A 24,648-nucleotide genomic window follows, 5' to 3' on the forward strand; every position below is an offset into this window, starting at 1 on the left:
TGTTCCTGCTCTTTAGCCCAAAGGCATATGAACTCTCTCTGTCTCTCTGTCTCTCTCTGTCTCTCTCTGTCTCTCTCTGTCTCTCTCTGTCTCTCTCTCTCTCTGTTTTCAGGTCAACTCTAATAGGGTAGTAACTAGTAGGACTCGCTGAGCGTGTGTCTGTGCATGTGTGTGTGTCTGTGCATGTGCTTGAGTGTGTGTATGTGCACTATAATTGCCTCTGTATTGCATAACCTGCTGAAGGCTGAACCCAATGGCCCTTCTCATTAATCATATAGAGGAAAGGCTTACGCAAGACCTTCACTCTTTCCCTATGTTAACAAAGACCGTAATAATAACATGACGTAACATTGCACAATATTACTGCACTGTAGTTAAACACTGCTATAAAGAAGCTCATGGATTTACATCCATCATCAAAGATATTATAATTCAGAATTGTAATAATGGTAATATGATGATATGGTACAGTACATTGTTGTATGGCACTGAATGGTTGAAGTAGAGGAGGAGGACATTGAATAGCGTATAGATGTATGACCGTAATGGAAATTGGCTTTATAGATCTTGCCATAAATGACCGTATTATGATTTGGCCGTATTCATAGGACTGCATCACATGGTGTCTCCAGAGCACGGGTCAACCAACTTGTATTGTTAATATTCACTATTCATAGCTCTCTAATAGCGCCATCCCCCTCCTCGTTTCTTCCCTCTCTCCCTCTCGCTCTCTCTCTCTTTCCCTCTCTCTCTCCCTCTTCCCCTCCTATTTTTCTCTCTCAGCTCTTGAAGAAGAAGGGAGCAACATCTTTCCTGCAGAGGCTGGAGAGGTGTGGTCCAGTTACGGTTGCTGTGCAGCTGAGGGTAAGCATTAAGTAGTAGCACAACAATGGACCAAACCACAACCATAATAACCCAAGCACTTTACCCAGTAGGGATCCTAACCCTAATCCTAACACTTACCTCAATCCAAACACTAAAGTCATTCATTCTCTTTAGCTGACCCTGACCATGACCCTGGCTGCATGGAGTGCACTATTTTCCTCTGGTGAAACGCAATGTACGCTATAGGGAATATGGTGCCATTTTGGATGTAACCCATGACCCATATCTCTGAACCATAACCAATTACAACGGAAGTCTATAAAATGTGGTAGTAATTCGTAGTTGATCCACATGAAACAACGCGATTCATTTAGATGGATCTCTGCCCCACAAGTGTAAAACAAAGGCAGATCGCGTTCCAATGTCCACACCACTAAATCCAATGTGATGTGATGGTGGCTTAACATGGAAGTAGCTTTAGTGTGAGTGATGGTTGGTGGTTTGAATGAGGGCAGTGTGCTGCCTGCAGGCAGGAGTTGTGGTCTTACAAGGAATGGAGAGAAGGAGAGGGGGAGAAGGAGAGGAGAGAAGGTGAGGGTGGACTGAAGAATGATGCTGTATCCACCCAAGCATAAAGCCCTCTGAATGTATGAATGAACAATGAACAATGGGCTCCTCTGTGTGTGTGTGTGTGTGTGTGTGTGTGTGTGTGTGTGTGTGTGTGTGTGTGTGTGTGTGTGTGTGTGTGTGTGTGTGTGTGTGTGTGTGTGTGTGTGCAAGTTTCTGACGTCACGGCTCTCGGTACAGTAGCCTACTCACAAACATTTACAGTAGAGAGCCACGTCATTAGGGAGTGGTAAGAAGCATGATGGAGTGGCACCAGTGTATATCTGAGAAACACACTTTGACACTCTCTCACAGCCTTAGTCAGGACTGGTATTTGTATTGCTGGTCCGTACAGAGACAACACACCCTAACCAATCAGACCCCTTCATCACACGCATGACGTGACCTCACTCCTCACTCACTGCTGTCTTGGCAACCTCTGACCACATACAGTGAGGGGAAAAAGTATTTGATCCCCTGCTGATTTTGTACATTTGCCCACTGACAAAGAAATTATCAGTCTATAATTTTAATGGTAGGTTTATTTGAACAGTGAGAGACAGAATAACAACAACAAAAATCCAGAAAAACGCATGTCAAAAATGTTATAAATTGATTTGCATTTTAATGAGGGAAATAAGTATTTGACCCCCTCTCAATCAGAAAGATTTCTGGCTCCCAGGTGTCTTTTATACAGGTAGCAAGCTGAGATTAGGAGCACAATCTTAAAGGGAGTGCTCCTAATCTCACCTTGTTACCTGTATAAAAGACACCTGTCCACAGAAGCAATCAATCAATCAGATTCCAAACTCTCCACCATGGCCAAGTCCAAAGAGCTCTCCAAGGATGTCAGGGACAAGATTGTAGTCCTACACAAGGCTGGAATGGGCTACAAGACCATCGCCAAGCAGCTGGGTAAGAAGGTGACAACAGTTGGTGCGATTGTTCACAAATGGAAGAAACACAAAAGAACTGTCAATCTCCCTCGGCCTGGGGCTCCATGCAAGATCTCACCTCGTGGAGTTGCAATGATCATGAGAACGGTGAGGAATCAGCCCAGAACTACACGGGAGGATCTTGTCAATGATCTCAAGGCAGCTGGGACCATAGTCACCAAGAAAACAATTGGTAACACACTACGCCGTGAAGGACTGAAATCATGCAGCGCCCGCAAGGTCCCCCTGCTCAAGAAAGCACATATACATGCCCGTCTGAAGTTTGCCAATGAACATCTGAATGATTCAGAGGACAACTGGGTGAAAGTGTTGTGGTCAGATGAGACCAAAATGGAGCTCTTTGGCATCAACTCAACTCGCCATGTTTGGAGGAGGTGGAATGCTGCCTATGACCCCAAGAACACCATCCCCACTGTCAAACATGGAGGTGGAAACATTATGCTTTGGGGATGTTTTTCTGCTAAGGGACAGGACAACTTCACCGCATCAAAGGGACGATGGACGGGCCATGTACCATCAAATCTTGGGTGAGAACCTCCTTCCCTCAGCCAGGGCATTGAAAATGGGTCGTGGATGGGTATTCCAGCATGACAATGACCCAAAACACACGGCCAAGGCAACAAAGGAATGGCTCAAGAAGAAGCACATTAAGGTCCTGGAGTGGCCTAGCCAGTCTCCAGACCTTCATCCCATAGAAAATCTGTGGAGGGAGCTGCATGTTCGAGTTCCCAAACGTCAGCCTCAAAACCTTAATGACTTGGAGAAGATCTGCAAAGAGGAGTGGGACAAAATCCCTCCTGAGATGTGTGCAAACCTGATGGCCAACTACAAGAAACGTCTGACCTCTGTGATTGCCAATAAGGGTTTTGCCACCAAGTACTAAGTCATGTTTTGCAGAGGGGTCAAATACTTATTTCCCTCAATAAAATGGAAATCATTTTATAACATTTTTGACATGCGTTTTTGTGGATTTTTTTGTTGTTATTTTGTCTCTCACTGTTCAAGTAAACCTACCATTAAAATTATAGCCTGATAATTTCTTTGTCAGTGGGCAAACGTACAAAATCAGCAGCGGATCAAATACTTTTTTCTCTCACTGTAACCCCCAGTTTTTATGTGTCCAGTTAAATCCAGTCTCAAGAGCTCCACGCAGAGTGCTGTACACCGAGGACTAGGCCTACATGTCTCTATAGGCCATAAAGTATAGCATGATACGGTTGAGGAACTATCCCAGTTTGAAGAACTATCCCAGGTTGAGGAACTAGCCCAGGTCAAAAAACTAGCCCAGGTCAAAGAGCTAGCCCAGATTGAGGAACTGGCCCAGGTTGAGGAACTGGCCCAGGTTGAGGAACTGGCCCAGGTTGAGGAACTGGCCCAGGTTGAGGAACTGGCCCAGGTTGAGGAACCAGCCCAGGTTGATGAAATAACCCAGGTTGATGAGCTAACCGAGAATGAGGAATTAGCCCAGGTTGAGGAACTAATGTGGGTTGAGGAACTAGCCCAGGTTGAGGAATTTATACCAGGTTGAAGAACAATCCCAGGTTGTGGAACTGGCCCAGGTTGAGGAACTGGCCCAAGTTGAGAAACTGGCCCAGGTTGAGGAACTAACCCAGGATGAGGATCTAAACCAGGTTGAGGAACCAGCCCAGGTTGAGGATGTAACCCAGGTTGAGGAACTAGCCTAGGTTGAGGGACCAGGTCAGGTTGAGGAACTAACCCAGGTTGAGTAACTATCCCAGGTTGAGGAATTTATACCAGGTTGAAGAACTAACATAGATCAAGGAACTAGCCCAGGTTGAGGAATTTATACCAGGTTGAAGAACTATCCCTGGTTGAGGAAATGGCCCAGGTTGAGGAACTGGCCCAGGTTGAGGAATTTATACCAGGTTGAAGAACTAACATAGATCAAGGAACTAGCCCAGGTTGAGGAATTTATACCAGGTTGAAGAACTATCCCTGGTTGAGGAAATGGCCCAGGTTGAGGAACTGGCCCAGGTTGAGGAACTAACCCTGGTTGAGGATCTAACCCAGGTTGAAGAACCAGCCCAGGTTGAGGATGTAACCCAGGTTGAGGAACTAGCCTTAGTTGAGGAACCAGGTCAGGTTAAGAAACTAACCCAGGATGAGTAACTATCCCAGTTTGAGGAATTTATACCAGGTTGAGGAACTATCCTAAGTTGAGGAACTGGCCCAGTTTGAGGAACTGGCCCAAGTTGAGGAACTGGCCCAGGCTGAGGAACTGGCCAAGGTTGAGGAACTGGCCCAGTTTGAGGAATTAGCCCATGTTGAAGAACTGACCCAGGATGAGGAACTGGTGCAGGATGAGGAACTGGTGCAGGATGAGGAACTGGCGCAGGATGAGGAACTGGCGCAGGATGAGAAACTGGCCCAGGATGAGAAACTGGCCCAGGTTGAGTAACTAGCCTAGATTGAGGAACCACCCAGGTTGATGAACCAGCCCATGTTGAGGATCTAACATAGGTTGATACATTTATATCAGGAGGTACTGGCCCATGTTGAAGAACTGGCCCAGGATGAGGAACTGGCCCAGGATGAGGAACTGGCCCAGGATGAGGAACTAACCCAGGTGAGGAACTAGCCTCGATTGAGGAACCACCCAGGTTGATGAACTAACCCAGGTTGATGAACTAACCCAGGTTGATGAACTAACCCAGAATGAGGAACTGGCTGAGGTAGAAGAACTGGCCGAGGTTGAGGAGCTGGCCGAGGTTGAGGAACTGGCCGAGGTTGAGGAACTGGTCAAGGTTGAGGAACTGGTCAAGGTTGAGGAACTGGCCCAGGTTGAGGAACTGGCCCAGGTTGAGGACTTAGCCTAGGATGAGGAACTATCCAAAGTTGAGGAACTGGCCCTGGTTGAGGAACTAGCCCAGGTTGAGGAACTGGCCCAGGTTGAGGAACTAGCCCGGGTTGAGGAACTATCCAAAGTTGAGGAAATTGCCCAGGTTGAGGAACTAGCCCAGGTTGAGGAACTGGCCCAGGTTGAGGAACTGGACCAGTTTGAGGAATTAGCCCATGTTGAAAACTGGCCCAGAATGAGGAACTGGCGCAGGATGAGGAACTTGCGCAGGATGAGAAACTGGCCAAGGATGAGAAACTAGCCTAGATTGAGGAAACACCCAGTTTGAACTAACCCAGGTTGATGAACTAACCCAGGTTGATGAACTAACCCAGAATGAGGAACTAACCCACAATGAGGAACTGGCTGAGGTTGAGGAACTGGCCCAGGTTGAGGACTTAGCCTAGGATGAGGAACTATCCAAAGTTGAGGAACTGGCCCAGGTTGAGGAACTTGCCCAGGTTGAGGAACTAGCCTGGGTTGAGGAACCTGCCCAGGTTGAGGAATTGGCCCAGATTGAGGAACTAGCCCAGGTTGAGGAACTGTCCCAGGTTGAGGACTTAGCCTAGGATGAGGAACTATCTAAAGTTGAGGAACTGGCCCAGGTTAAGGAACTAGCCCAGGTTGAGGAACTGGCCCAGGTTGAGGAACTATCCCAGGTTGAGGAACTATCCCAGGTTGAGGAACTGGCCCAGGTTGAGGAACTGGCACAGGATGAGGAACTGGCCCAGGATGAGAAACTGGCCCAGGTTAAGGAACTAACCTAGGGTGAGGAACCAACCCAGGTTGATGAACTAACCCAGGTTGATGAGCTATCCCAGATTGAGGAATTATCCCAGTTTGAGGTGCTTATTTAGGTTGAAGAACTAGACAAGGTTGAGGAATTTATACAAGGTTGAGGAACTGGCCCAGGTTGAGGAACTGGCCCAGGTTGAGGAACTAGCCCAGGTTGAGGATCTAACCCAGGTTGAGGAACCAGCCCAGGTTGAGGATGTATCCCAGGTTGAAGAACTAGCCTAAGGGGATGAACCAGGTCAGGTTGAGGAACTATCCCAGGTTGAGGAATGTATACCAGGTTGAGGGACTATCCTAAGTTGAGGAACTGGCCCAGGTTGAGGAACTGGCCCAGGTTGAGGAACTAGCCCAGGTTGAGGAACTAGCCCAGTTTGAGGAATTATGCTAAGTTGAGGAACTGGCCCAGGTTGAGGAACTGGCCCAGTTTGAGGAATTAGCCCATGTTGAGGAACTAGCCCAGGTTGAGGAACTGGCCCAGGTTGATGAACCAGCCCATGTTGAGGATCTAACATAGGTTGATACATTTATATCAGGAGGTACTGGCCCATGTTGAAGAACTGGCCCAGGATGAGGAACTAACCCAGGGTGAGGATATGTAAAAGGTGAGGTGAGGATATATAAGAGATGAGGAACTAGCCAAGGTTGAGGAACCACTCAGGTTGATGAACTTACCCAGGTTGATGAACTAACCAAGAATGAGGAACTGGCCCAGGTTGAGGAACTGGCCCAGGTTGAGGAACTGGCCGAGGTTGAGGAACTGGCCCAGGTTGAGGAACTGGCCCAGGTTGATGAAGCAGTCCATGTTGAAGAACTAACATAGGTTATGTAATTTATATCAGGTTGATGAACTATCCCAGGTTGAGGAACTATCCCAGGTTGAGGAACTAACATAGGTTGAGGGATTTATATCAGGTTGAGGAATTTATATCAGGTTGAGGGATTTATATCAGGTTGGGGGATTTATATCAGGTTGAGGAACTATCCCAGGTTGAGGAACTATCCCAGGTTGAGGAACTGGCCCAGGATGAGGAACTGGCCCAGGATGAGGAACTAACCCAGGCTGAGGATGTAACCCAGGTTGAGGAACTAGCCTAGGTTGAGGGACCAACCCAGGTTGAGGAACCAACCCAGGTTGAGGAACTAGCCCAAGTTGAGGAATTTATACCAGGTTGTGGAACTATCCCAGGTTGAGCAACTAGCCCAGGTTGAGGAACTGGCCCTCTAGAGCAATGGTTCCCAAACTTATTTTAGTTCGTACCGCTTCAAACATTCAACCTCCAGCTGGGTACCCCCTCTAGCACCAGGGTTAGGCCACTTTCAAATGTTGTTTTTTGCCATCATTGTAAACCTGCCACACACACACTATACGATACATGTATTCAACATAAGAATGAGTGTGAGTTTTTGTCACAACCCGGCTCGTGAGAAGTGACAAAGAGCTCTTATAGGACCAGATCACAAATAATAATATTATAATAATCAATAATGTTGCTCTTTATTTAGCCATCTTACATATAAAACCTTATTTGGTCTTCAGAAATTGTGAATAACTCACCACAGGTTAATGAGAAGGGTATGCTTGAAAGGATGAACATAACTCTGCAATGTTGGGTTGTATTGGAGAGAGTCTCAGTCTTAAATCATTTTCCACACCCAGCCTGTGCCTGTACTTAGTTTTCATGCTTGTGAGGGCTGAGAATCCAATCTCACATATGTACGTGGTTGCAAAGGGCATCAGTCTTCACAGCGCGATTTGCCAAGGCAAAAAACTCTGAGCGCAGCCCTATCCAGGAATCTGGCAGTGGCTTCTGATTAAATTACATTTTCACAGAACCGCTTCTTGCAATTTCGATGAGGCTCTCTTGTTCAGATATTGGTAAGTGGACTGGAAACAGGGCATGAAAGGGATAACGAATCCAGTTGTTTGTGTCGTCCGTTTCGGGAAAGTACCTGCGTAATTGCGCAGTCAGCTCATTCAGGTGCTTCGCTATATCACATTTGACATTGTCCGTAAGCATGAGTTCATTTGCACACAACAAATCATACAATGATGGAAAAACCTGTGTGTTGTCCTTGTTAATGCAGACTGAAAAGAGCTCCAACTTCTTAGCCTCAATTTTGTCCCGCACATTGAATATAAACTCAGGAAAAAAAAGAAACACCCCAGGACCCTGTCTTTCAAAGATAATTCGTAAAAATCCAAATAACTTCACAGATCTTCATTGTAAAGGGTTTTAACACTGTTTCCCATGCTTATTCAATGAACCAGAAAAAAATAATGAACATGCACCTGTGGAACGATCTTTTAGACATTAACAACTTACAGACGGTAGGCAATTAAGGTCACAGTTATGAAAACTTAGGACACTAAAGAGGCCTTTCTACTGACTCTGAAAAACACCAAAAGAAAGAAAGAAAAAAGAAAGAAAGAAAGCCCAGGGTCACTGCTCATCTGCGTGAACGTGCCTTAGGCATGCTGCAAGGAGGCATGAGGACTGCAGATGTGGCCATGTCCGTACTGTGAGACGCCTAAGACAGCGCTACAGGGAGAAAGGATGGACAGCTGATCTTCCTTGCAGTGGCAGACCACGTGTAACAACACCTGCACAGGATCAGTACATCTGAACATCACACCGGCGGGACAGGTACAGGATGGCAACAACAACTGCCCGAGTTACACCAGGAACGCACAATCCCTCCATCAGTGCTCAGACTGTCCGCAATAGGCTGAGAGAGGCTGGACTGGGGACTTGTAGGCCTGTTGTAAGGCAGGTCCTCACCAGGCATCACCGGCAACAACGTTGCCTATGAGCACAAACCCACCGTTGCTGGACCAGACTGGCAAAAAGTGCTCTTCACTGATGAGTCGCGGACATCCTCCTCCCTCATGTGGTACCCTTCCTGCAGGCTCATCCTGACATGACCCTCCAGCATGACCATGCCACCAGCCCTACTGCTTGTTCTGTGCGTGATTTCCTGCAAGACAGGAATGTCAGTGCTCAGCCAAGGCCAGCGAAGTGCCCGGATCTCAATCCCATTGAGCACGTCTGGGACCTGTTGGATCGGAGGGTGAGGGCTAGGGCCATTCCCCCCAGAAATGTCTGTGAACTTGCAGGTGCCTTGGTGGAAGAGTGGGGTAACATCTCACCACAAGAACTGGCAAATCTGGTGCAGTCCATGAGGAGGAGATGCACTACAGTACTTAATGCAGCTGGTGGCCACACCAGATACAGACTGTTACTTTTAATTTTATTCCCACCTTTGTTCAGGTACACATTATTCAATTTCTGTTCGTCACAGGTCTGTGCAACTTGTTCAGTTTATATCTCAGTTGTTGTATCTTATGTTCATGCAAATATTTTCAGCTCATTCAGGTGAGAAAAAACATCACCCAGATAGGCCAGTTGTGTGAGACAAGTGAAAATTATGGTCAGAAAACTTTAAGCTCGTCTCTCAATTCAACAAAAACGCTTGTAAAAGCGTTACATGGTTGCTGCCCATATCATTGCATAATGCAAAAAATACACAAGAGTTCCTTGGCCTTGCTTTAACAAAGTTAACCATTTTCACTGTAGTGTCCAAAACGTCTTTCAAGCTGTCAGGCATTCCCTTGGCAGTAAGAGCCTCTCGGTGGATGCTGCTGTGTACCCAAGTGGCGTCGGGAGCAACTGCTTGCACACGCGTTACCACTCCACTGTGTCTCATGTCTCTCTGTCTTGACCACCAAAGTCCATTTGAGGTCACAAAGCTAACCAGGGCTTTAAAAATAACCTCTCCTGTTGTCCTGGTTTCCAGTGGTTTGCAGAAGACGATGTCTTCCTTAATTGAGCCCCCATAAACGTAATGGACATATACCAGGAGCTGTGCCAGGCCCGCCGTGTCTGTTGACTCATCCAGCTGTAACGCATATAATTCACTGGCTTGTATGCAAAGCAGTAATTGTTTCAAAACACCTCCTGCCATGTCACTGATGCGTTGTGAAACAGTGTTGTTCGATGAAGACATTGTCTGTATAGTTTTTTTGGCCTTTTCCCCCAGCATTGTCCCAGCCATATTCGAGGCAGCAGGAATAATTAAGTCTTCCACAATAGCATGGGTCTTACCTGTACTAGCCACTCAGTAGCTCACCATATAAGATGCTTCTAGCCTTCTATCTGTTGCTTTTACACATGTCTTACTACTCGAAAGTCGTCTTTATTCTCGCTCCAAAAACTCCCGTGGCCTATTTTTCAAAATGTCATGTTTCATTTCTAAATGTCTGTGCAAGAGTGAAGATTTCCTGCAAAAGAGTAATGGTTAATGTGATTGGATGTTAATTATTTGACTAGGCTACCTGCATTTGACATACATTGTGTTGTTATTTCGCTAAACACTAGATTTGGGCAGAGAAACGAGGCCACTCAGGCGAGAAAAAAACCTCACCCAACTGTATAGCCCAGTTGGAAAATATAAAGCTACTGTTTGAAAATGTGAAGAATATTTTTTGTTGAAAAATGTGAATCACATTTTCATTTGGCGTTCCCCCGACGGCATTCTGTGTGTGCCTGGGGGAATACCTGCTCTAGAGGGATAAATGGAACCATGTTACCATGAATCTGATACCAACACCATTGCTGTGTTAATGTGGCAAGGGAGTGAGGAATTGGGTCAATTCAAATGCTTAAGGAACATGAATTTTAACATGAAACTCTCTTTCTCTCCCTCCATCTCTCCCCCCTCACCCCTCCTCCTTTCAGAACTCTTTGTCAGATGTGGTCAGTAAGCTACAGGCGTGTACCCCTCACTTTGTGGAGTGTGTGCGCCCCAACAGCAGGGGCACGGCGGACTGCTTTGACAGTTTCCACGTGTCTACCCAGATGCAGTATGTAGGGGTGCTGGAGATGGTCCGGATGATCCGCTATGGCTACCCTGTACGCCTGCCCTTCAACGGCTTCCTCACCAGGTAGGTGGCACAATACATTACAGGCTGCTGCTGTTAAACTAGACATAGGTCCAAAAAAAAATTACAATGATGCATAAAGGATTTATCTTGGCCTCTGTGGTGTGATTCCATTTAGGCCCCTATACGATCTCTTTAGATCTCTAAACAACGGGATTGGGAAATTGTCTGAAAATCGTAATAAATCTGATAGTTGAAAACAAGATGGTTATGGGTCCACCTTGCATTGCTATAGGACTTGGGTAGCTTCCATCATATGCTTCCACCTATCCAATATTTACAGATCTGTGAAGATTAAAGGGGTAGAGGCTAGGGGAAGGGGCTATGGGCTGAAATGGAACCAGGCCTGTGAGTGTGGTGGGTCACTGTGGCCTCTGTGTAGGGGTCTGTGTGATAGGGGGGATGGAAGCACCATAGGGAAGATCTTAAAGACTCTGCCTTCTCTCTGCCTTCTCATTTCTAATGGGCCTTTTTTACGGCACACATTTTACTGCTTTTGGGTTCCCCCCCACACAAACACTCATGCACACACGCACACAGACACACAATGGTCAGGTGGAAGTGATCTACTTAATGGTTCTTCAGGTCTGTGTGACCTGGACAGAATTACAGTCCATCTTTACATAGAGACAACATGTCTCTCTCTCTCTCTCTCTCTCACTCTCTCTCTCTCTCTCTCTCTCTCTCTCTCTCTCTCTCTCTCTCTGGCTCTCGCTCTTTCATAGCTAACTGACAGGTCACTGTGATCCTTAATGTAGCAAGCACAAAGTGGTCTCAATCAATAACACTAATCTCATACAGGATGTCTTGAGGAGATGGGAAACAGTGTGTGTGTGTGTGGGATGGGTGCAGTGTACATTTTGTCGACAATAACTATGATGAAAAACACTCATCAACTACCTCTTTTTCCTGACGAAAATGTATGACGATAACGAGACGAGGTGCATTGAAAAGAACAATAACTATTACAAGGTAGTTTTCATTTCAGTTAATGGAAAGACGAGGATTCCACGTGAGAGTAAAGGTCATTAAATTTGACGTTAAGCTCCATTTCACAAGTTTCGTCCAATCATAAGCATGCATCTCTTTGCAGAATATAATGCAATCCTCTCATTGGCCGATAACTTCTTTCTGTTGCGCAGGCTGATTTAGTTCATCTGGCTCTCCCACACAGATTCAATCAATCATCTCAGTCTCTCTTTTGAACTGATGCACAGCCAGAACACTTCAATTGTAACAAACTAACCTCAATTAGAAACAATAATGTCTTTGATAATCTTTGCTTTTATATCGGTTATTTTTGCTCTGATCACATCAGAAGCTCTATTTTGCCATGTGAGCTGTCATCTGTTTGGCCCTCTTGCTGTTAGCAATAGCAAGTTGTTGATTTTTTTCCAATAGGAAAAACAAATGCTTTTTGCTGAACATTAGGAGTGTAGAAATACTTCTGGTATTGTTGGAAAGCTAATATTTTCCCCTTTTCGATGGAATCACTGTTATTTACCACCCTCTGACAGTTATGATGGGGAGAAAATCAGAGCTAAATTGTTTAACCTGTAGGATGTACAGTTGAATTCAGAAGTTTACATACACCTTAGCCAAATACATTTAAACTCGGTTTTTCACAATTCCTAACATTTAATCAGAGTAAAAATGTCCTGTCTTAGGTCAGTTAGGATCACCAATTTATTTTAAGAATGTGAAACGTCAGAATAATTGTAGATAGAATGTTTTATTTCAGCTTTAATGTCTTTCATCACATTCCCAGTGGGTCAGAAGTATACATACATTCAATTAGTATTTGGTAACATTGCCTTTAAATTGTTTAACTTGGGTCAAACGTTCCGGGTAGCCTTCCACAAGCACTCCACAAAAATTTGGGTGAATTTTGTCCCATTCCTCCTGACAGAGCTGGTGTAGCTGAGTCAGGTTTGTAGGCCTCCTTGCTCGTACACGCTTTTTCAGTTCTGCCCACACATTTTCTATAGGATTGAGGTCAGGGCTTTGTGATGGCCACTCCAATACCTTGACTTTGCTGTCCTTAAGCCATTTTGCCACAACTTTGGAAGTATGCTTGGGGTCATTGTCCATTTGGAAGACCCATTTGCGACCAAACTTTAACTTCCAGACTGATGTCTTGAGATGTTGCTTCAATATATCCACATCATTTTCCGTCCTCATGATGCCATCTATTTTGTGAAGTGCACCAGTCCCTCCTGCAGCAAAGCACCCCCACAACATGATGCTGCCACCCCCGTGCTTCACGGTTGGTATACTGTTCTTCGGCTTGCAAGCCTCCTCCTTTTGCCTCCAAACATAACGATGGTCATTATGGCCAAACAGTTCTGTTTTTGTTTCATCAGACCAGAGGACATTTCTCCAAAAAGTACGATCTTTGTCCCCATGTGCAGTTGCAAACCGTAGTCTGGCTTTTTAATGGCGGTTTTGGAGCAGTGGCTTCTTCCTTGCTGAGCGGCCTTTCAGGTTATGTCGATATAGGACTTGTTTTACTGTGGATATAGATACTTTTGTACCTGTTTCCTCCAGCATCTTCACAAGGTCCTTTGCTGTTGTTCTGGGATTGATTTGCACTTTTCGCACCAAAGTACAATCAACTCTTGGAAACAGAACAAGTCTCCTTCCTGAGCGGTATGACGGCTGCATGGTCCCATGGTGTTTATACTTGTGTACTATTGTTTATACAGATAAACATGTTACCTACAGGCGTTTGGAAATTGCTCCCAAGGATGAACCAGACTTGTGGAGGTCTACAATTTATTTTCTGAGGTCTTGGCTTATTTCTTTTCATATTCCCATGATGTCAAGCAAAGAGGCACTGAGTTTGAAGGTCGGCCTTGAAATACATTCACAGGTACACCTCCAATTGACTCAAGTGATGTCAATTAGCCTATCAGAAGCTTCTAAAGCCACGACATCATTTTCTGGAATTTTCCAAGCTGTTTAAAGGCACAGTCAACTTAGTGTATGTAAACTTCTGACCCACTGAATTGTGATACAGTGAATTATAAGGGAAATAATCTGTGTGTAAACAATTGTTGGAAAAATGACTTGTGTCATGCACAAAGTAGATGTCCTAACCGACATGCCAAAACTATAGTTTGTTTTAACAAGAAATGTGTGGAGTGGTTGAAAAACAAGTTTTAATGACTCCAACCTAAGTGTATGTAAACTTCCGACTTCAACTGTATATCCTATAGCCTATGGTTAATTAGGACTAGCATTCGTTAAATAAAATGTTGCCAGCTAAGATATGCTAAATGATAGCAGGCCTAGTTGTACAAGTCTATCTGAGTGTGCACATGATTAAATCAAGAGGTACAGTAACAGTCAAAAGTTTGGACACAACTTCTAATTCCAGGGTTTTTCTTTATTTTGACCATTTTCTACATTGTAGAATAATAGTGAAGACATCAAAACTATAAAATAACAAATATGAAATCATGCAGTAACCAAAATAGTGTTCAACAGATTTATATTTGAGGATGTTCAAAGTTGCCATCCTTTGCCTTGATGACAGCTTTGCACAATCTTGGCATTCTCTCAACCAGCTTTATGAGGTGGAATGCATTTTAATTAACAGGTGTGCCTTGTTAAAAGTCAATTTGCGGAATTCCTTTCCTTCTCAATGCGATTGAGCCAATCAGTTGTGTTGTGACAAGGTAGAGTAGAGGTGGTAAACAGAAGATAGCACTATTTGGTAAATGACCAAGTCCATATTATGTCAAGAACACCTCAAATAAGCAAAGGGAAATGACAGTCCATCATTACTTTAAGACCTGAAGGTCAGTCAATGAGGAACATTTTAAGAACTTTGAAAGTTTCTTCAAGTGCAGTCGCAAAAAACATCAAGCGCTATGATGAAACTGGCTCTCATGAGGACCGCCACAGGAAAGGAAGACCCTCTGCTGCAGAGGATAAGTTCATTACAGTTACCAGCCTCAGAAATTGCAGCCCAAATAATTGCTTCATAGAGTTCAAGTAACAGACACATCTCAACATCAACTGTTCAGAGGCGACTGCGTGAATCAGGCCTTCATGGTCAGATTTCTGCAAAGAAACCACTACTAAAGGACACCAATAAGAAGAAGAGACTTGCTTGGGCCAAGAAACACGAGCAAGGGACATTACACGGGTAGAAATCTGTCCTTTGGTCTGATTAGATTTTTGGTTCCAAAGAGTAGGTGAATGGATTATCTCCCCATGTGCGGTTCCCACCATGAAGCATGGAGGAGGAGGTGTGATGGTTTGGGGGTGCTTTGCTGGTGACACTCTGTCATTTATTTAGATTTAAAGGTACACTTAACCAGCATGACAACCACAGCATTCTGCAGAGATACGCCATCTCATCTGGTTTGCGCTTAGAGGGACTATCATTTATTTTTTAACAGGACAATTACACAAAACATCTCCAGGCTGTGTAAGGGCTATTTGACCAAGAAGGAGAGTGATGGGGTGCTGCATCAGTTGACCTGGCCTCCACAATCACCCAAACTCAACCCAATTGAGATGGTTTGGGATGAGTTGGACCACAAAGTGAAGGAAAAGCAGCCAACAAGTGCTGAGCATATGTGGGAACTAATTCAAGACTGTTGTAAATGCATTCCAGGTGAAGCTGGTTGAGAGAAGGCCAAGAGTGTTCAAAGCTGTCATCAAGGCAAAGGGTGGCTACTTTGAAGAATCTCAAATTGAAAAGATATTTGGATTTGTTTAACACTTTTTTGGTTACTACATGATTCCATAATGTGTTATTTCATATTTTTGATGTCTTCACTATTATTCTACAATGTAGAAAAGAGTAAAAATAAAGAAAAACACTTGAATGAGTAGGTGTTCTAAAACTTCTGCCATCCGACTCATCCCAAACCATCTCAATTTGGTTGAGGTCAGAGGATTGTGGAGGCCAGGTCATCTGATGCAGAACTCCATCAATCTCCTTCTTAGTAAAATAGCCCTTACACAGCCTGGAGGTGTGTTGGATCATTGTCCTGTGAAAAACAAATGACAGTCCAACTAAGCCCAAACCAGATGGAATGGCGTGTCACTGCAAAATGCTGTGGTAGCCATACTGATTATGTGTGCATTGAATTCTAAATAAATCGCAGACAGTGTCACCAGCAAAGCACCCCCACACCATAACACCTCCTCTTTCTTGTTTTACAGTGGGAAATACACATGCTGAGATCATCCGTTCGTCCACACCGCGTCTCACAAAGACACAGCGGTTGGAACCAAAAATCTAAAATTTGGACTCACGACCAAATGAGATATTGCCACCGGTCTAATGTCCATTGCTCGTGTTTCTTGGCCCAAGCAAGTCTCTTTTTCTTATTGGTGTCCTTTAGTAGTGGTTGTTTTGAAGCAATTTGACCATGAAGGTCTGATTCACACAGTCTCCTCTGAACAGTTGATGTATTTGGGCTGCAATTTCTGAGGCTGGTTGCTCTAATGAACTTATCCTCCGCAGCAGAAGTAACTCTGGGTCTTACATTGCTGTGGTGTTCCTCATGAGAGCCAGTTTTATCATAGTGCTTGATTGATTTTGTGACTGCAAGTAATGATGGACTGTCGTTTCTCTTTGCTTATTTGAGCTGCTCTTGCCATAATATGGACTTGGTGTTTTACCAAATAGGGCTATCTTCTGTATACCACCCCTACCTTGTCACAACACAAATAATTGGCTCAAATGCATTAACAATAAAATCAATTCCACAAATTGACTTTTAAGAAGGCACACCTGTTAATTTAAATGCATTCCAGGTGACTACCTTATGATGCTGGTTGAGAGAATGCCAAGAGTGTGCAAAACTGTCAAGTCAAAGGGTGGCTATTTGAAGAATCTCAAATATAAAATATAATGCTGTGAAAAAGTATTTGCCCCCTTCCTGATTTCTTTTTTTTTAAAACATTTGTCACACATAAATGTTTGAGATCATCAAACAAATGTCAATATTACACAAAGATAACCCAAGTAAACACAAAATGCAGTTTTTAAGTGATCATTTTATTTATTAAGCGAAAAAAGCTATCCGAACCTTCATGGCCCTATGTGACAAAGTAATTGCCCCACTTGTTAAATCATGATTTTACTGTGGTTAATCACATTTTTTGGAAAGCTGAGTTCGATTTCACTAGCCACACCCAGGCCTGATTACTGCCAGACCTGTTGAATCAAGAAATCACTTAAATAGAACCTGTCTGACAAAGTTAAGTAGGCCAAAAGATCTCAAAAACCAAGACATCATGCCGCGATCCAAAGAAATTCAGGAACAGATGAGAAACAAAGTAATTGACATCTATCAGTCTGGAAAAGGTTACAAAGCCATTTCTAAAGCTTTGGGACTCCAGTGAACAACGGTGAGAGCCATTATCCACAAATGGAGAAAATTTGGAACAGTGGTGAACCTTCCCAGGAGTGGCCGGCCTACCAAAATTACCCCAAGAGCGCAGCAACGACTTATCCAAGAGGTCACAAAAGAACCCACAACAACATCTAAAGAACTGCAGGCCTCACTTGCCTCAGTTAAGTTCAGTGTTCATGACTCAACCATAAGAAAGAGACTGGGCAAAAATGGCATCCATAGCAGAGTTCCAAGGCGAAAACCACTGCTGACCAAAAAGAACATAAAGGCTCGTCTCACTTTTGGCAAAAAACATCTTGATGATCCCCAAGACTTTTTGGAAAATATTCTGGGGACTGACGAGACAAAAGTTGAACTTTTTGGAAGGTGTGCGTCCCGTTACATCTGGCGTAAAAGTAACAGAGCATTTCAGAAAAAGAACATCATACCAACAGCCAAATATGGTGGTGCAAGTGTGATGGTCTGGGGCTGCTTTGCTGCTTCAGGACCTGGACGACTTGCTGTGATAGACGGAACCATGAATTCTGCTCTCTACCAAAAAATCCTGAAGGAGAATATCCGGCCATCAGTTCGTGACCTCAAGCTGAAGCGCACTTGGGTTCTGCAGCAGGACAATGATCCAAAACACACAGCAAGTCCACCTCTGAATGGCTTAAAAAAAACAAAATGAAGGTTTTGGAGTAGACTAGTCAAAGTCCGGACTTGAATACAATTGAGATGCTGTGGTGTGACCTTAAAAAGGAGGTTCATGCTCGAAAACCCTCCAATGTGGCTGAATTAAAACAATTCTGCAAAGAAGAGTGGGCCAAAATTCTTCCACAGCGATGTGAAAGACTCATTGCGAGTTATCACAAACGCTTGATTGCAGTTGTTGCTGCTGAGGGTGGCACAACCAGTTATTAGGTTTAGGGGGCAATTACTTTTCACATAGGGCCATGAAGGTTCGGATAGTTTTTTTCCCTTAATAAATAAAATCATCACTTAAAAACTGCATTTTGTGTTTACTTGGGTTGTCTTTGTGTAATATTAAAATTTGTTTGATGATCTGAAACATTTAAGTGTGACAAATGTGCAAAAAAATAAGAAATCAGGAAGGGGGCAAATACTTTTTCACAGCACTGTATATTTTGATTTGTTTAACACTATTTTGGTTACTACATGATTCCATATGTGTTATTTCATAGTTTTGATGTCTTCACTATTATTCTACAATGTAGAAAATAGTCAAAATAATGAAAACCCTTGAATGAGTGGGTGTTCTAAAACGTTCAACTGGTACTGTACACGTGCAAGTCTGTAACATGTCAGAGTAACTTTCTGAAGAGGTTCATAGTGTCCTCCAGTAAACTTGATCATTATATCTCTCTTTTTTCTTCCTTTCCCTTTTATTTGTAATCCCCTTCATCCCTTCTATCACACCTAATCTCTCAGTTATTACTGGGTATTCCTGTCTGCTTCTTGGATATACTGTACAAGTATTTTAGTCCTTGTGAAAGAGGGAGAGAGTTTTTCTTCCATTCGCACCTCTTTCTTTGATTCCCAGAATCATTCCTCAATACTGAGAAGAGGTGTATGTTTGAGCTCCCTCCATCTCTCTTTCTCTCTCTCATCCACCTCTCTCTCTCTTTCTGTCCCCCATGTCTCTCTATCTCCCTCCTCCATCCTCTCCCCATCTCTCCCTCACCATATCAATAAAATTCAATTCAAAGGGCTTTATTGGAATGGGAAACATATGTTTACATTGCCAAAGCACGTGAAATAGACAATAAACAAAAGGAAAATTAACAAGGGAAATAAACAATCAAAAATGAACAGTAAACATTACACTCACAAAAATATTAAAGAGTATAGAGATTTAAAATGTTAAATTATTGGCAATGTTGTTACATTGTGCAAATAGTTGAAGTATGAAAGAGAAAATAAATAAACAGATAAATATAGGTTGTATTTACAATGTTGTTTGTGCTCTGCTGGTTGCCCTTTTCTTGTGGCAATAGGTCACACATTTTGCTGGTGTGGTGGTACACTGTGGCATTTCACCTAATACAGTCCATTCAGAAACTATTCAGACCCCTTGACTTTTTCACATTTTGGTACGTTACTGTCACGTCCTGACCAGTAAAAGGGGTTGTTTGTTATTGTAGTTTGGTCAGGGCGTGGCAGGGGGTGTTTGGTTAGTGTGTTTCGGGGTCTGTTGGGCAATGTTCTATGTTAGTCTATTTCTATGTCTGTGTCTAGTTAGTCTATTTCTATGCTTAGTTTATTGGTTTGACCTTCAATTGGAGGCAGCTGTTTCTCGTTGCCTCTAATTGAAGGTCCTATTTAATAGGGGTATTTTGTCCATGGGATTTGTGGATAGTTGTTCCAAGTGTAGCTGTGTGCCTCACAGGACTGTTTTCTCGTCGTTGTTTTTGTTTAAGTGTTTGTTTTGGTTTTTCATCTTAATAAAGAAGATGAGTACTCACATTCCCGCTGCGCCTTGGTCCCATCTTTACGCGTATGTGACAGTTACAGCCTAATTTTAAAATGAATTAAATGTTTTTGTCTTCGCTCATCAATCTACACACAATACCCCACAATGACAAAAGCAAAAACAGTTTTTTTAAACATTTTTGCTCATGTATAAAAAAAACCCCGGAAATATCACATTTACATAAGTATTCATACCCTTTACTCACTACTTTGTGGAAGCACCTTTGGCAGCGATTACATCCTTGAGTCTTCTTGGGTATGATGCTACAAGCTTGGCACACCTGTATTTGGTGAGTTTATCCCATTCTTCTCTGCAGATCCTCTCAAGCTCTGTCAGGTTGGATGGGGAGGGTCGATGCAGATGTATTTTCAGGTCTCTCCAGAGATGTTCGATCGGGTTCGGGCTCTGGCTGGGCCACTCAAGGACAGTCAGAGACTTGTCCCGAAGCCACTCCTGCGTTGTCTAGGCTGTGTGCTTAGGGTCGTTGTCCTGTTGGAAGGTGAAGCTTAGCCCCAGTCTGAGGTCCTGAGTGCTCTGGAGCGGGTTTTCATCAAGGAACTCTATGTACTTTGCTCTGTTCATCTTTGCCTTGATCCTGACTAGATTCCCAGTCCCTGCCGCTGAAAAACATTCCCACAGCATGATGCTGCCAACACCGTGCTACACCATAGGGATGGTGCTAGGTTTCCTCCAGATGTGACGCTTGGCATTCAGGCCAAAGAGTTCAATCTTGGTTTCATCAGACCAGAGAATCTTGTTTCTCATGGTCTGAGAGTCCTTTGGGTGCCTTTTGGCAAACTCCAAGCGGGCTGTCATGTGCCTTACTGAGGAGTGTCTCCCGTCTGGCCACACTACCATAAAGGCCTGATTGGTGAAGTGCTGCAGAGATGGTTGTCCTTTTGGAAGGTTCTACCATCTCTACAGATGATCTCTGGAGTTCTATCAGAGTGACCATCGGGTTCTTGGTCACCTCCCTGACTAAGGCCCTTCTCCAACGATTGCTCAGTTTGGCCGGGCTGCCAGCTCTAGGAAGAGTCTTGGTGGTTCCAAACTTCTTCCATTTAAGAATGATGGAGGCCACTGTGTTCTTGGGGACCTTCAAAGCGACAATTTTTTTATGTACACTTCTCCAGATCTGTGCCTTGACACAATCCTGTTTTGGGGGTCTACGGACAATTCCTTCGACCTCATGGTTTGGTTTTGGACTGTGGGACCTTATATAGACAGGTGTGTGCCTTTCAAAATCATGTCCAATCAATTGAATTTACCATAGGTGGACAATCAAGTTGTAGAAACATCTCAAGTATGATCAATGGAAACAGGATGCACCTGAACTCAATTTCAAGTCTCATAGCAAAGGGTCTGAATACTTATGTAAACAAGATATTTCTCTTTCTTATTTTTAATAAATTAGCAAAAAGAAAAAAACAATGTTTTCGCTTCGTCATTATGGGCTTTTGTTTGTAGATTGATGAGTAATACAATTAATGTAATCAATTTTAGAGTAAGGCTGTAACGTAATGAAGTGGAAAAAGTTGATGGGTCTGAATACTTTCTGAATACACTGTAGATATTGGAGTTTATCAAGATTGTATTTGTTTTCAAATTCTTTCTGGGTCTGTGTGATTTCAGAGAAATATGTGTCTCTGATATGATCATACAGTTGGTAGGAGGATAGGAAGTGCAGCTCGGTTACCACCTCATTTTGTGGGCAGTGGGTATTTAGCCTCTTGAGAGCCAGGTCTGCCTACAGCTGCCTCTCACAATAGAAAGGCTATGCTCACTGAGTATGCACATAGTCCAATCTTTCCTTCATTTTGGGACGTTCACAGTGGTCAGGTATTCTGTTACTGTGTAGTCTCTGTTTAGGGCCACATAACATTCCAGTTTTCTTTAGATTTTTGTTGATTATTTCCAATGTGTCAAGTAATTATCTTTTTGTTTTCTCATGATAGGTTGGGTCTACAGTGAGGGAAAAAAGTATTTGATCCCCTGCTGATTTTGTACGTTTGCCCACTGACAAAGAAATTATCAGTGTATAATTTTAATGGTAGGTTTATTTGAACAGTGAGAGACAGAATAACAACAACAAAAAATCCAGAAAAACGCATGTCAAAAATGTTATAAATTGATTTGCATTTTAATGAGGGAAATAAGTATTTGACCCAGAAAGATTTCTGGCTCCCAGGTGTCTTTTATACAGGTAACGAGCTGAGATTAGGAACACACTCTTAAAGGGAGTGCTCCAAAGAGCTCTCCAAGGATGTCAGGGACAAGATTGTAGACCTACACAAGGCTGGAATGGGCTACAAGACCATCGCCAAGCAGCTTGGTGAGAAGGTGACAACAGTTGGTGCGGTTATTCGCAAATGGAAGAAACACAAAAGAACTGTCAATCTCCCTCGACCTGGGGCTCCATGCAAGATCTCACCTCGTGGAGTTGCAGTGATCATGAGAACGGTGAGGAATCAGCCCAGAACTACACGGGAGGATCTTGTCAATGATCTCAAGGCAGCTGGGGCCATAGTCACCAAGAAAACAATTGGTAACACACTACACCGTGAAGGACTGAAATCCTGCAGCGTCCGCAAGGTCCCCCTGCTCAAGAAAGCACATATACATGCCCGTCTGAAGTTTGCCAATGAACATCTGAATGATTCAGAGGAGAACTGGGTGAAAGTGTTGTGGTCAGATGAGACCAAAATGGAGCTCTTTGGCATCAACTCAACTCGCCGTGTTTGGAGGAGGTGGAATGCTGCCTATGACCCCAAGAACCACATCCCCACCGTCAAACATGGAGGTGGAAACATTATGCTTTGGGGGTGTTTTTCTGCTAAGGGGACAGGACAACTTCACCGCATAAAAAGGACAATGGACGGGGTCATGTACCATCAAATCTTGGGTGAGAACCTCCTTCCCTCAGCCAGGGCATTGAAAATGGGTCGTGGATGGGTATTCCAGCATGACAATGACCCAAAACACACGGCCAAGGCAACAAAGGAGTGGCTCAAGAAGAAGCACATTAAGGTCCTGGAGTGGCCTAGCCAGTCTCCAGACCTTAATCCCATAGAAAATCTGTGGAGGGAGCTGAAGGTTCGAGTTAACAAACATCAGCCTCGAAACCTTAATGACTTGGAGAAGATCTGCAAAGAGGAGTGGGACAAAATCCCTCCTGAGATGTGTGCAAACCTGGTGGCCAACTACAAGAAACGTCTGACCTCTGTGATTGCCAACAAGGGTTTTGCCACCAAGTACTAAGTCATGTTTTGCAGAGGGGTCAAATACTTTTTTCCCTCATTAAAATGCAAATCATTTTATAACATTTTTGACATGCGTTTTTCTGGATTTTTTTGTTGTTATTCTGTCACTGTCTCTCACTGTTCAAATAAACCTACCATTAAAATTATAGACTGATCATTTCTTTGTCAGTGGGCTAACGTACAAAATCAGCAGGGGATCAAATACTTTTTTCCCTCAATGTAATTGTGTTGCTGTCCTGGGGCTCTGTGGAGTCTGTTTCTGTTATCTGCCGAAATTCTGTCTGTGTTTGTGAGCGGAGTCCCCATACCAGCTGGCAGAGGATTCTTCTCCAGGTTCACTTCTCTGTAGGTGAGGGCTTTGTTTTGGAAGGTTTGAGAATCACTTATTTTAAGTGGTTGCAGAATGTAATTGCTCTTTTCTGAATTTAGAAAATTAGCTGGAATCGTCCTAATTCTGCTCTGCATGCATTATTTGGTATTTTACGTTGTACACGGAGGATGTTTTTGCAGAATTCTGCATGCAGAGTCTGAATTTGGTGTGTGTCCCATTTTGTTCATTCTTGGTTGGTGAATGGACCGCAGACCTCACAACCACAAAGGGACATAGGTTCTATAACTGATTCTATAACTGAAGTATTTTAAGCCAGATCCTAATTCGGAGGTCAAATTTTATGTTCCTTTTGATGGTGTAGAACGCCCTTCTTGCTTTGTCTCTCAGATCGTCCACAGCTTTTTATTTTTTTTATTTCACCTTTATTTAACCAGGTAGGCAAGTTGAGAATAAGTTCTCATTTACAATTGCGACCTGGCCAAGATAAAGCAAAGCAGTTTGACACATACAACAACACAGAGTTACACATGGAGTAAAACAAACATACAGTCAATAATATAGTAGAAAAATAAGTCTATATACAAAGTGAGCAAATGAGGTGAGATAAGGGAGGTAAAGGCAAAAAAGGCCATGGTGGCGAAGTAAATACAATATAGCAAGTAAAACACTGGAATGGTAGATTTGCAGTGGAAGAAAGTGCAAAGTAGAAATATAAATAATGGGGTGCAAAGGAGCAAAATAAATAAATACAGTAGGGGAAGAGGTAGTTGTTTGGGCTAAATTATAGAATTATAGGGTTATGTACAGGTGCAGTAATGTGTGAGCTGCTCTGACAGCTGGTGCTTAAAGCTAGTGAGGGGGATAAGTGTTTCCAGTTTTAGAGATTTTTGTAGTTCGTTCTAGTCATTGGCAGCAGAGAACTGGAAGGAGAGGCGGCCGAAGGAGGAATTGGCTTTGGGGGTGACCAGAGAGATATACCTGCTGGAGTGTGTGCTACAGGTAGGTGCTGCTATGGTGACCAGCGACCTGAGATAAGGGGGAACTTTACCTAGCAGGGTCTTGTAGATGACCTGGAGCCGGTGGGTTTGGCGACGAGTATGGAGCGAGGGCCAGCCAACGAGAGCGTACAGGTCACAGTGGTGGGTAGTATATGGGGCTTTGGTAACAAAACGGATGGTACTGTGATAGACTGCATCCAATTTATTGAGTAGGGTATTGGAGGCTAT

The 24,648-nt window shown here is 43.7% G+C and overlaps 1 protein-coding gene across 1 annotated transcript in view; it reads left to right on the forward strand.

Moving 5' to 3' along the window:
* Window positions 1-24,648, forward strand: part of LOC115155830 (unconventional myosin-XVI-like) — a 181,558-nt gene that overhangs the window by 109,498 nt on the left and 47,412 nt on the right. Inside the window, 2 exon segments of the mRNA XM_029702807.1 lie at window positions 784-864; window positions 10,776-10,981. Of these exon segments, the coding sequence (XP_029558667.1) occupies window positions 784-864; window positions 10,776-10,981 (287 nt within the window).

This window comes from Salmo trutta, chromosome 20 (assembly GCF_901001165.1).
Source record: "Salmo trutta chromosome 20, fSalTru1.1, whole genome shotgun sequence".
Classification (NCBI taxonomy): domain Eukaryota; kingdom Metazoa; phylum Chordata; class Actinopteri; order Salmoniformes; family Salmonidae; genus Salmo; species Salmo trutta.